Source organism: Pithys albifrons, chromosome 1, assembly GCF_047495875.1.
Source record: "Pithys albifrons albifrons isolate INPA30051 chromosome 1, PitAlb_v1, whole genome shotgun sequence".
NCBI lineage: Eukaryota > Metazoa > Chordata > Aves > Passeriformes > Thamnophilidae > Pithys > Pithys albifrons.
Window position 1 is genome coordinate 69,459,182 of NC_092458.1, and position 12,384 is coordinate 69,471,565.

General features: G+C 38.0%; 1 protein-coding gene across 4 annotated transcripts in view; it reads right to left on the reverse strand.

Moving 5' to 3' along the window:
- Positions 1 to 927: 927 nt before the first annotated feature.
- The window catches only part of IFT88 (intraflagellar transport 88), a 64,303-nt gene continuing 52,846 nt past the window's right edge, over positions 928 to 12,384 (reverse strand). For all 4 annotated transcript variants that reach the window (XM_071554238.1, XM_071554223.1, XM_071554213.1 and 1 more), the window contains exons 24-26: positions 12,266 to 12,320; positions 1,876 to 1,971; positions 928 to 1,185 (exon numbers count right to left, since the gene is read on the reverse strand). In XM_071554238.1, coding sequence (XP_071410339.1) covers positions 1,064 to 1,185; positions 1,876 to 1,971; positions 12,266 to 12,320 — 273 coding nt within the window. In that variant the 3' untranslated portion in view covers positions 928 to 1,063. The remainder of the gene's footprint in view (positions 1,186 to 1,875; positions 1,972 to 12,265; positions 12,321 to 12,384) is intronic.

The window sequence follows — 12,384 nt, forward strand, 5'->3', positions numbered from 1 at the left end:
GATGTTTTAAAATCTGGAAAGAACCTTTCATGAAGATACAAAGAGATCTCTCCAGTGTCACAAGGTGGGAAACAATCTGAGCACCAACACTGAGCACTGGAAATTTTAAAAGACTAAATCCTTGCATTTCAAAGTACAATAACCAAACTCTAACTATTAAACCAAACTCAGGCTCGTGTTCTAAAAACAAGCCACCTCAGTGGACTAGTTTTGCAAGTGTTTATTAGGAAATTCTGAACACCTAATGAGCATTTTTATTCCTCAAAAGTGATATAAATCAGGAATTTAATGTCTCATTAACTTCAGATCAGACTTGCTGAGTTCACAAGCAAAATGATGATTTCTGTAACGAACATCTTTGCCCATACTCAGCCTGGGCTGTAGAAAGCTACCACTGTATAGTCAATGCCCCAGTCTCCCACGTAAGATTCCAAAGGTGCAATCTAATTAGCAATTCTGAACAAACTAGACTGAAATCCTGCCAACTCTGACCATTTGAAATAAAAAAAAAAAAACAATGAAAATAAGGAGGTTGCCAAGAGACTTCAAAATGGCCCTAGTTCAGCTAAACATAGACTAAAACTAAGATGCTTTCTTTGCTATCCTTCCAAGTGCTTTGCTGAACTGGGGCCTTAAGAAAGACCAAGGTCATATCCAACATTTTTTGAAACTCAGTTCACAGGCCTTAAATAAATTCTGGGTTTGGATGAAGGATACAGGATTGCTTTGAGGTATTTTGCATTGAAAGGTGAAATTTTAGAGGTTTCTGTGTTTCATATTAATATCACATCTATCTCTGAAAGGAAAAGCGTTATGCATTTGATATAGTTTGCAATGAGTTTGAGTACATCTGTAGATTTTATGCACAAGTAAAATAACCTTACCTTATTTTTTTTAAATCAATTATGAAAGACACTACAATTTCAAATCCATGTTTTTAATGTAAGGTACCATATAACTAAAATATTTCACAAACAATTTATCAAAAAACACTACAAAATAATAATGAATGAAACTTTTTCAGATAAAACTTTTACAAGAATTAAAAAAAAATGTTGAGTGGCTATTCTGGAAGCAGATCTTCTCCTAGTTCTTCATCAGCAAAGTCATCTTCCTCAGCTCTTTTTCTTGCTGCAGTTCTTGGTCTTTCTGCTTGTGGGCCAAGTGGATCTACATAGGAGGCATCTGGGGTTTAAATAAACACATTTGAAATGGTTACCTGGAAGTAATTTTAGCTTTGTTTCAAACATACAAAATCAAACATAAGACTGGGTTTTAGCACTACATATCTGTAAGGTGTCTTTGAAATGCAGACCAGAAAGAGCATATGAATACTGAAGGAGAACAAAATACTGCATTTAGAAACTGAGGCAGGGCACAAGAGCAAAGTTCCTGAGTGCTAGTGACAGAAGCCTATTTTCCCCTTCTTTTTAATTATTTTCTTAAAATAAGTTTCTCTTTATTATACTACAGTAAGAAAAAGACTTCAGAAAAGTGCAAGGAGCAGCAATAGTGATGATTTGTTTAAGGAATGGCTTTTTAGGAAGTACTATATTCCACATGGAGTTGAGTTTTTAAACCCCTTTGAAAATTCAATTTTACTGAAGAACTTATCACAGCAGACCCACAGGAACTGATTTAAAGGATGCAGCAGACACATATTGAAAGTAATATTAATGTGGGACACATTTCTTAATATTTACAATTACTTTATAGTGAGCTCTGAATAAGGAAGCTAAAATCTCAGTTTCATGCAGAAAATATTTCCCTAATTATCTAATTTTACATGCTCTTCCAATAACTTATTTTTTTCTCTCTTTATTTCTCCTCTCTCTGAAGGATAGGAAAGTAAGAAGGTGTAAGATGTCCACTTGCCTATTTCTTTACTACTGCTGCTTTCATAGGGTTCGTTTGTTCCAGGCAAAGCTTTTAGTTTGGCAGTCAGTCTTTCCCCTTTGGTACCACTACTGTCTGTGGAACAGAAAAATAAAACACCAGGAAGACAAATAACATGCTGTTATATTCTGTGAAATCATGACACAACAACATCAATTCAGCTACTACTATCTGTCAAACAAGATTTGGATGAAACCGTCTTTTCATGACAGACACAGCACTCAGTTGTAACAGTGGTTGTTAAAACATAATGGACACTGTGTCCATACACGTGTGTGTGAATGCTTTTAAAAAATATATACAGCCTTATTTACTTTGGAGTAAGCGCCTTAAAATATTTCTGCTTCAAATGCTGACATTTCAGTTGCTTATAAATTACAGTCACATTTTGGAGTTAAAATAAGCACAATGAATATAAACAGCGTTACAGTGTATATGTACATTTCATATGTCTGTGTGCTCACCAATATATCTGTGTGATCCACCTGCTCAGTACTGTCAAGGTTAAATACAACACTAACTTTGCTTCTGATGGCAAGGGTATATTTGACATGTGCTGTCTGCATGGCAGGCGGGCACAGTTCATGTATACAGACTATCCTGGCCCTGCATCTTGCTGTAAACACTGTGCTGGCAGCTCAGTTTGCAGCGGGGCCCCAAGGAATGTGTCGGCTCCGAGGGCTGCCTCCTGCCCAGACATCATCAGATTAACATTCTCTTGCCACAGCAGTATTCCAGACACTTTAAATATTCTGTTCACCTCTGAATCTCTTTTTCACGTTCATGGCAAGCTTTCAATCTCATCTGCTACAACAAATTTTTATGCAATATATTTTCTCCTAGGAGAAAACATCTGAGTTTGACTTGATGTATTTACAAGGCAGGACATGCCATGGAGCCAAATACAAACATGCTCATTTACAACACCAAACAATGCTGTTACTAAAAGTCTTCCATCTTTAAGGAGGAAAGATGGGTTTCACTCAGTAAACATTAATTACAAAGTCTGGAGTGGGCAACACATTTCCATTGTCTTATTTACTATAAATGTTATTTTAATAAATATTGTTATTATTAAAAGAAAAAATCCAAGAAGCCAAACTTCTACAAAGGTGACAAACCTTTATTTCTCTACAAATACTATTTCAGACTTCTGTTTGCTCAGCCCTAAATTGGAAAACAATGTCTCTGCTCCAAGAAAGATCTAATACGTACGGTCACATATGTCAAACTGTTAATAAGTTCACAAGACACAGATGACAGCTGAAATTTCAAAGCAGGGAAAATGTATTTTAATGCACATCCACCTCCCTCAGACCAATTCTTACTGACAGGCTTCATGAAAGAAGTGAATACTTAACAAAGGATTTGAAGGAATGGAGAGAAATCCCTGTGTTTCACTGAGGGGGCTCAACCAAAGGGCTGTGAAATTACAAGAAGGGCTGCCCCTTGAGTTCAGTGGACTCTGGACAGGCCTGTGCAACATGGAGGTGAGTGCTGAGCCTCAAAGACAGTGTGGATGAAAATGTTTTGAGGACAGTGTAGAGGAAAATACAAAATGGTAACAAGGAGAAAAGGAGTAGGACAGAAGTAGGCACAAAGTCTTGTGCAATGGAAAACAAATAATTTACAAGATAATGATTAAAACTGGAAAAAGCAGTAAAGAGATGCAAAGATAAGAACAAGACACCAGAAACTGCTCTAGAGAAAGACTGAACTAGTCAAAGAAACTCCACAGGTTTAACTGAAAGGAAGAACTGGGTGTAATAAAAACAAAAGAGGAAGAAGATTGTACATCAAAAGTTTTCTATTGTGAAGGAGGAAAACACGTGAGTTTTACTGATACTACCAAAGGAAGGTGAAACACTTTATATTAACTAAAAGAAGGAAAAAACCCAGATGGTAAACAAACAAAACTGGCTGGGATAAACTCAATACCCACAAGTTACCTCTATATCTCACTGCCCTAAAAACACAAAATTGAAAACAGAGGCTTTCTTGGACATCCCAGGACCCCTAAGTTTTAGGGAATGAGGCAGTAAGTCTAAAATCTGAGCCAATGTTCCTCTCCTTTTCTCTCTCCATCTACTTAAGTATCTAAACCTGACCAGCTGCTCCTCCTTCCACAGCTCTGAATCTCCTTTCATAGCAGCACATACTGCTGTGACTGAGTTGTCCAAAATGGCCATGCCTGCAGGTGGATCAGCATGTGATTCTGGAACCCAAGCTCCTCTTTCTGTTTGTGAACCAATACAGTCAATGGAATTGTGAGTGCTGTAACAGTGAGTAAATGCAGCTGTTTACACAAACACAGTTTTTTAGGATTCAGACTTGATACAGTTGCCCAAACACATTATTTACTGTGTTTAATGGACTGAACCAATTCACCACAGGGTGAGATTAATGCTAAAAGTAATGCAAAGAAAGCAGCAAGAACACATGAAAAGGAACAGGAAGGAGAAGAAGTGCTGAGAGGGGTTGGGTTGTTCTTTCCAGAAGCTCCAAGTTACTTGATCAGTACCTCCCACCTTGACTAAACACACTCTGGGAAAAAACTATAAAGAGTAGGTGTCTATGGGCACAGTGTCCTCAACACCTAAGCAGAAAGAACATATGAATGCCTTACTAGATTAAAGATCTAGCTCAACTGACTTACTGCCCATACAAAAGATCAGAAGACGATGGGGGAAGAGCATCATAAGTAGAGCAAACATATACAGTATCTCTCCAAGGAAAATTTCATAGCTTCCAACACTTTGTAAATCAAGCGTGTGGTCAGGGAAAGGTAGTGGCATTTGGTGTTTAATCATGAGACAGGTTGATTTATTCTCCAGGAACCGTTCAGTCTTCTCTTAAGACACCAAAATTTCTGCATCTGTAAGAACTTGGGGTAAGAAGTTCCACCTTTCATTTCCTCTGAACACACTAGTGCAGCCCCAACTCGCCACAGACAGGAGCACCATGCCCTTCCTGCCCTGCATCGTATCCCCCTCCCTATGCTGTCCAGTGGTAGCAGGCCATGCTGGAGCAGGTTCCTGATACATTTAAAACTTAATGAAAACTTTTTCTCAGGTGGATCAGCAAAGTAGTGCAGGTCACCTTACCTCTATATGACCACTGTATCTACAGCAAGAGTGAAGGGAAGGGTAACACCTCTGCTGGCAGCAGCCCACAGCTACTTTAAATTAGGCTAATATGCAAAACCCCATCAAGTCTCTATGGACTGCAGTATGCCCTGAATGCATCTAAAAACACAGAAGAGGAGCATCATTCCTTTCTTTGTAAGTACATCCAGAGGTGCTTAACATCTGCATTGCACGGAGATGTCAGACAGCAGCTCAGGAAGCCAGAGGTCTGGCTTCAATGCCTTCCTTCACCTGAGGGAGTTCAAACCCACAGTTCCAGCTTTCAGGAGGAATGTCCCAGTTGTTGAGCCATTTGGGGTAAAGCTTTTCTTGACACTCTGCCATGGGATACAGGATTTGCCTGCCAATATGGCAGCTATTAAAAATTCTGTTGACCATGTAACATGATGTGCCAGAAGTTTAAATCCCATTTCAAAATTACTTTTTGTAGTTCTGTTTGCAAATAAATGATCTACTTGCTTTTATTCAGTACACATTCACACATAATTTGGAAGTGTTAAGGAATATAAGCTTGCAATGCAGACTGCACGATTTTGGTATCCTACAGTGAAGAGAACTTGAGGGAAGGAATTGTTTTTAAAGCTTTTTATCACAGACATGGATACCTTCAGGAGGTGAGTTTTACAGTTTCTACTCACCATTCCCTGTTGCCCTCACCCCACCCAGGAAAAAGATTTTCTATACATTTCAGCTTTTGGATTATGGGAATGAAACTAAACCTCACCAAAGTAATACACAGAAGAAAACAAAGCTAACATGGGGACTGATACAAGAAGGGCTTTTGAATTTTGATTTTCACATTTTATAGATTTTAGAAACACAGTAGCTGCAGCAAAGTAGATTTCTAGCAGCTTGAGTTTAATGTCTTTCTATCACTACTCCCTGTCCCAGAACAGGCAGTTCAAATTCCTTAGCTGTTCAGCCTTTTGTTCAAGGTAGAAGATTGAAAAATATCAAAAAGAGACATAAACACAGGGCAGAGTGACCCAGTAGTCAGAACAATGGAAGAACTCCAAAAGCCCGAGGAAGAGGAGGACTGATGAAGAGGAGGTCTCACCGACCCCAGACTCAGTTCCTGGGGGGTTGGAACAGGGGTGGGACCAGGGCAGGAAAAAAGGTTGAACTGGAGATGTGTAACGTGATGATTGGATGGGTAATGCTATAAAAGCCACGGAAATTAAAGCTGGCCCACGCGCGTGTTGATGTGTTCCTGGGTGAGTCTGGGTGCTCTTTAAAGTAATTACCCTCTTATCTCCTACCAAAATTTGGCTTGGGAGTCTTTTTTTACAGACTTTTCAGGCATCAGGAGGAAGCATAGTAATAAAAACTCTGGATGAAAAGATTTATTTGTAGTTCTCTACTACCAGCACAGCTTTGAGTGTTAATGTCTGCCTGATTGCACCTGCAATCAAAGGACTACAGGTAGATATTTCTCAAACTGCAAATTCATTCTATCTGCACTACATTAACTGTACAAACACATGCTGCTAATTCAAGGCAGCTTTTCAATAATGGAAGACCACTGCTGAACTAAACTGCTCTCTGTATCTAAAGAAAACTGCACTTCAATCAATACCTCCTCCTTATTTATTTACATATTATGCTTTAATTTATTTATTATGTTATTACTGTAGTTCAAATGGAGGGCAATCCCTGTGTACTCACTCTGAAATGTGACAATGTGGACACACACATAAACTGACTGGAGGAAAATGGCTCCAGGTTTCAGTTGAAAAAGCAACAGTAACTGACTGAGCAGAGTAGGTCAATATATTTTTTAAAATCTGATTTATAAATACATTTACTCTGTAAAATGATCATACTTGATACTTATCATGCTGATATCTTCCCCTCAGCAGCCTTAACTGGGGACTATGCATACAAAGATAATACCCTCTGCATGCTGGTATCTTTTACAGTGCATTCTTTTCTCTCATCTATTTAAAAGTCAGAGCCACAATATTATACTTAGGATATTTAAATTATTCTATTATAATATGTTTCATTCATTTAAATTTGTTCAATGTCTTAAAAAAACTAATTTGAACTGATTTCTCCACATAGAATTTGGAAGGGAAAAATAAAAATATAAAACTTAGATTTTAAAAACCGGTTATTTATATATGGCAGAAAAATGAATAAAGCAACATACCGCAAAAGTAATCCTTTTTTGTAAGAATCCTATTTTAGCAAAATAGATTCTAAATATTTTTATGTGTTTTTGTACTTCCTACGTCGCGTGATACCTCTCTCTATTCCAACTCCTAAAATCCATGGTATTTGTATTTATTTTTTTAACTGAATTTCACTAGTTGCAATTATAGTGATGAGACTACTTCACTGGAAATTCCTCCAGTATCACAAAATAAGTAAATTACAATTTTTAGTACCATTTTATTCATCAGAAAAAGATGAAAAGGGGTACAGTTGTTTGCTAATCTGCCTCCTATGTAAAATGTTTATGTAACAAAGTGCACAGTGGGCTAATGCTCCACTAAATACAGAATGTATTTTAAGTGCAGCTCTGTGTATCTTTCATATTTGGAGTGAAGACACCATCTTTGGAGAAGAATGGGCATTGTTTTGACCAAACAGTAAGTTCAGTGTAGAAGGCAGTATATTATATTAAAACTGTGAAACAGCATGGGAAGTAATGCAATTTTTAACTCCACTGTAGGTTATTTTGATTTGAAGTTGTGTTGAATGAAAACAGTTTGTGGTGTGTCAGTTCAGCTAACTCCTTAGGTGAGTCCAGAGCAGAAAACATAATGTTTTCTTCACTCCGAGATTTTCCCTATCTGTTTATTAAGAAGACTTTTTTTCTATTTTGCACACACAGCCAACCATCCCAAGTGACTTGTAATTAATGAGGCTTCAAGAGGCACACAAAGCCTAGAAAATATAAGTGATTGAGATGTCCTGGCTGTCAGGGCAACAAAAAAGTCTCTTGCCTCTCTCACAGTCGAGGTTATCTGGGGTGCCTATAGCCCTGACATCTCTAATGTGCTTCCTTCCATACTGTGTGAGGAGATCCCTAAGGGATGGTAAGAGGTGTTTGAATACGGGATGGACAAACCCATTTCTCCACTGACACTGGCACCAGTGAAACGAAAAAGGGAAGAGACACCTAAATTACTCTCACATGGTATTCTTTCCAAATTCATCTGGACAGGCTTAGGTAACAAGGAGACTGCAAAGTGCTCAGCCTTTCATCTTCTGAATTCAACACTGCTTCTTTGGGCTGCGAGACTCCATGGCTCCTCTCATCCACTACAAAACTCCCCATTCAGAGAGCTGGGCAAATGCAGAGACCAAGTAAACACTGCTTATGGTAATGTATTACTTAAGTCCATACTTTTCATTATCTCTATGTATAAAGGCACTATGCTATTAAACAGTACAAATCTCTTACAGTAGTAAAAACCACAATGTCCTAACTTCTAAATTCTGGATATTACCATCATATATCTGCAAAACACAAAAAAGTGAGCATGAAAACAAGAAAAGATTATTGGAAAGGAAATCTTTGAGAACTGCCTAAACTAAAATGTACTGTTAGCTTCCTTCAGGGTTTTGTGGTGCTTTGTTTTTTTTTTCTTTCTCCTTTCTTAAATTAAAAAGAATAATTTTAATGGGACTGTATCAATGTCATCTGCTTTTTGTGGAGAGCAGAAAAATTCACTTTTTATAATAGGAATGACAAATGTGTTCAATTTTCAGGAGGCATTTCAGATTTAATGCTTCTCTTCCTCACAAAACCAGAGCAGACTTCAACTGACATTGATAGAGGTGTCAATTTTCTTGGTCTCCCTGTTTCTATTCTGTCTACCATTCATCCATACATTAATCCTATTGTAGGGCGGTCCCGTGGTGTAAAGGAGAGCACTCTGGACTCTGAATCCCAAGGACCTGAGTTCCAGTCTCAGTGGGACCATCCCCTGGCAGTTCAATGCCTCCCTGCCATCCCATCCCGTCACATCTCGGATGCTCAGCAGGGTCAGCCCCGGTTAGTACCAGGTGCTGTGACAGTCCCGAAGACTTCACTGTCACTGTCCAAGCTCGCTCGGCCGTGGCAGATGGACCTCAGGACTGAAACAGTGGGGCCAGTTCTGCGCACGCTGTGCCTCACCTAAACATCCACTGCGCAGGCTGGAAGGGCACACCCACGTGGGGAGAGCCCTGCCCAAATCTGCGTTCGCAAAGTCTGGCTGTGCATACATACACATACAATCCTATTGTTCAAATTGTGCTTTGGTGCATCTCACACACTTTCTATTTTAATTTATATTGGCAAAGTAGTGGACACTCTGTGAAATACCAATCCTGCTGGGTTAGTTCTCTTTCCTCTTAGCTCCCTCTTTAAAAGCAATTGTAGATCATATTTCCTAAAACATGGAAGTCTGAATTATTAATTCTCACAATATAAATACCTATATAGGGACAAAATACTTGGGGGGAAAATCTGTTGGGAATGCCACCAAGTATGGGGATAGCGAGCTGGTAAGGAGAAAGAAATAAAACAGGCATCATACCTAAAATATTTGGAATGCATACACACTTCATTTAGCTAGTAAGTACTTTAACTTAGCTAGTAAGTACTAAACTAAGGAGGATTCCATGCTTCACTGGCTTCAGTAATGATGGCAAATCCCTCATACAGTGTAGGAAAATGATCTGTTTTGGTCTTGGCAACGCCACTGGAAAAGACTAATCTTAAAATGTATACAAAATTTTTTAATTCTTCTTTTGAAGTAATTTGTTTATCAAAAGCATACTAAAATTATGAAATAACCCATATTTATATTTCACATGTGTCTTGACACAGGCCATGTACAGAAATTTATTAAACTGCAAAATACAGCTCCTATCCCAGGTTAATAACGCCAAACAGTGGACAAAATAAAATGTTTGGGTCTTCAAGTTTCTCTTAGTAATCCTCAGTAAAAGGTAGACAAACAACAACATAGTCCTTAATATCTGATGCTGTTAGGGTGCAGTTTCTTCACCGATAAGGCTTCCCAGAGTCAACATCACCAGCTAAAATGTACCTTTGACTAATTCTAAAAATACATGTAAGTAGTACATCTCACCACAACTTTTAATTAAGAATCCCAGCAGACAAGTTAACTCCAGGCTCAATACAGGACCTTCTTTGTACCTCTGCTTGTTTGCCGAGTCATTTCCAGAAAGGCTGGATCTTTGGCACTGAATTTGTATAATGAAGACTTCTCAAACGTGCTTTTATACAGACTTGCTCCCAGACTCTGTTTTTTCCCATTCTTTCATATCCTTGACATAGTATCTTGAGAGACAATCTAAGAATTATTGATAGGGCATATTCTAAGTCAATTCTGACCCTGCTTACCTTCTCATACTATTTTTTAATTTTTTTTAATTTGAAAAAGGACAAATTTCCATAGATATTTCTGTCTTTAAAAGAAATATTGACAAACTAGTAGTCTGAGGGATTAGTGTTGTCTTGGCATGCTTTCAGCTTGATCAGTATTTATATCTTCTTTTGCTAAATGACTGACTCACTCCCTCCTGATAATATTCCCCTTCTTCACTAATGAGGGTAGGGATAATTACAAAATAGAGCTGTAATTTAAGAGACCCTTTATGTTCTTTGCCTACATGCCTGATGCAATGTTTTGTGCAGCTGTAAAGATCCTTGCCTGCTACCAATGCTGCTCTTCATTTCTATTTATTACAAGCTAAAGTGGATCCTACTTTAGGATGGAGAACAGGGACCAATCCTGTCTCACACTGATGTTTTGCTGGCACCTCTAGCTGGCTGCCTGATCACAGGGCTAATGTAACAAAGGTAAGACCAGAAAAACTTTCATTCCTCTCTGTTACCAAGTTAAAGAATTTCACTCCAAGAATTACTTTGGCCTGAGGCTCAGAACAGGTGAAATTCAACGCCAGGTGAATGGAGTTTCTTCTACAGATCAAGACACGATTTAAAAGCTTCTCTAGTGAAACTACTGAGCTGAAAAAGGAATGAGAACTCTCTTAAACCCCCAACACTCACTCAACCCTTAGAGAATCCAGGAGAGCACTCTTCATAAACAGAATAACATTCTAATGTTATCTTCAGATTACACTAATAATTTCTCTGATTTTCATGACACTATAGGATTTGATAAGTGTAGTAAAATATCTGCTATATTTAAGAAATAAAATTACTAAATAAGAAAAAAAGTCATAAATTATTTCTCTGTAAAAGGAAGGGAAGAATGGCGAGAATTTACGGGGGATATCTTTTTATAAGACCCATCAATATTAAGATAAACCAAAAGGAGAATACAGAGAAACCATTTTTTAGGGGTCAAAATATGGATTTTTTTTTCCAGGTGGCTGAAGTAGCTTGAAGTGTGCTAGTTTCCTTAGAGTACCAGTGGGTAAGAGGTAAGTTTACATTACTAACATTTCATGAATTTAAAATAATGGGAGGGAAAAATCATTAGCTCTGCAGTATGCAGGCTACCTACTACAGAAAAGGCAAAGCAGGACAGTTTCCTGACTTACATTGCAAGAGTTTTATATTTGTGGAAGTCAGCATTGTAAAGCTATAGAAGCAGAGACTTAGTAGTCTGAGAGCAAGCTTTCCTCTAGGGAAGACTCTAGTACTCCAATTCTGCTATACTGGAAAGGGGGGAAGGAAGAGAGCAAAGATAGTAAGGGAATGTGATCCTTATTATGAAGGTGGTTGCACAGAACAGTCTCTTGAACTTGTAACAAATATCTAACGTAACAGACTAGGTGGTGGGCACAAAATTCACTTTCCTCCATGTTAAATAAAGAAACAATGAATTCCTGTTTTTCATGGCTTATATGTTCTGTTATAACAAACTTTTCCTTATAGCAAATATTCCAAAGTTAATGAGAGAAAAATGTTCAAATACCAAGTTAACAGGATAAAAATGATCAAGTCCACAGTACTGAAAACAAGCAGAAATATAGCTTTAGAAATACACTGAGATCTGTATATAAAACACAAATGATAGACCAAATCCATGTTACTGTACCAGTTGCAGTTTCATACACCAATCAGATAATCAAAATGTTCGAAACAAAATTTGTGAAGTATTTCCATATTGCTCAATGCATATTTGTATGCATTTCAGAATGTAAGGGGCTTTTACAAACACTTCCAGAAAACCTGTTTTCTTTAGGATCCTGGCAAATTGCATATTTAAGCAGAGGCACTGAGTACTTACCATCACTTCCTTCTCTGCGGTTCCGGGCACTGTCATCTCTGCCAGACTTAACGCGCTGCAGAACAGTGAAAAAAGGTTGAAAAGAACAGAACAAAAAAAACCCATTTAGTAATATATAT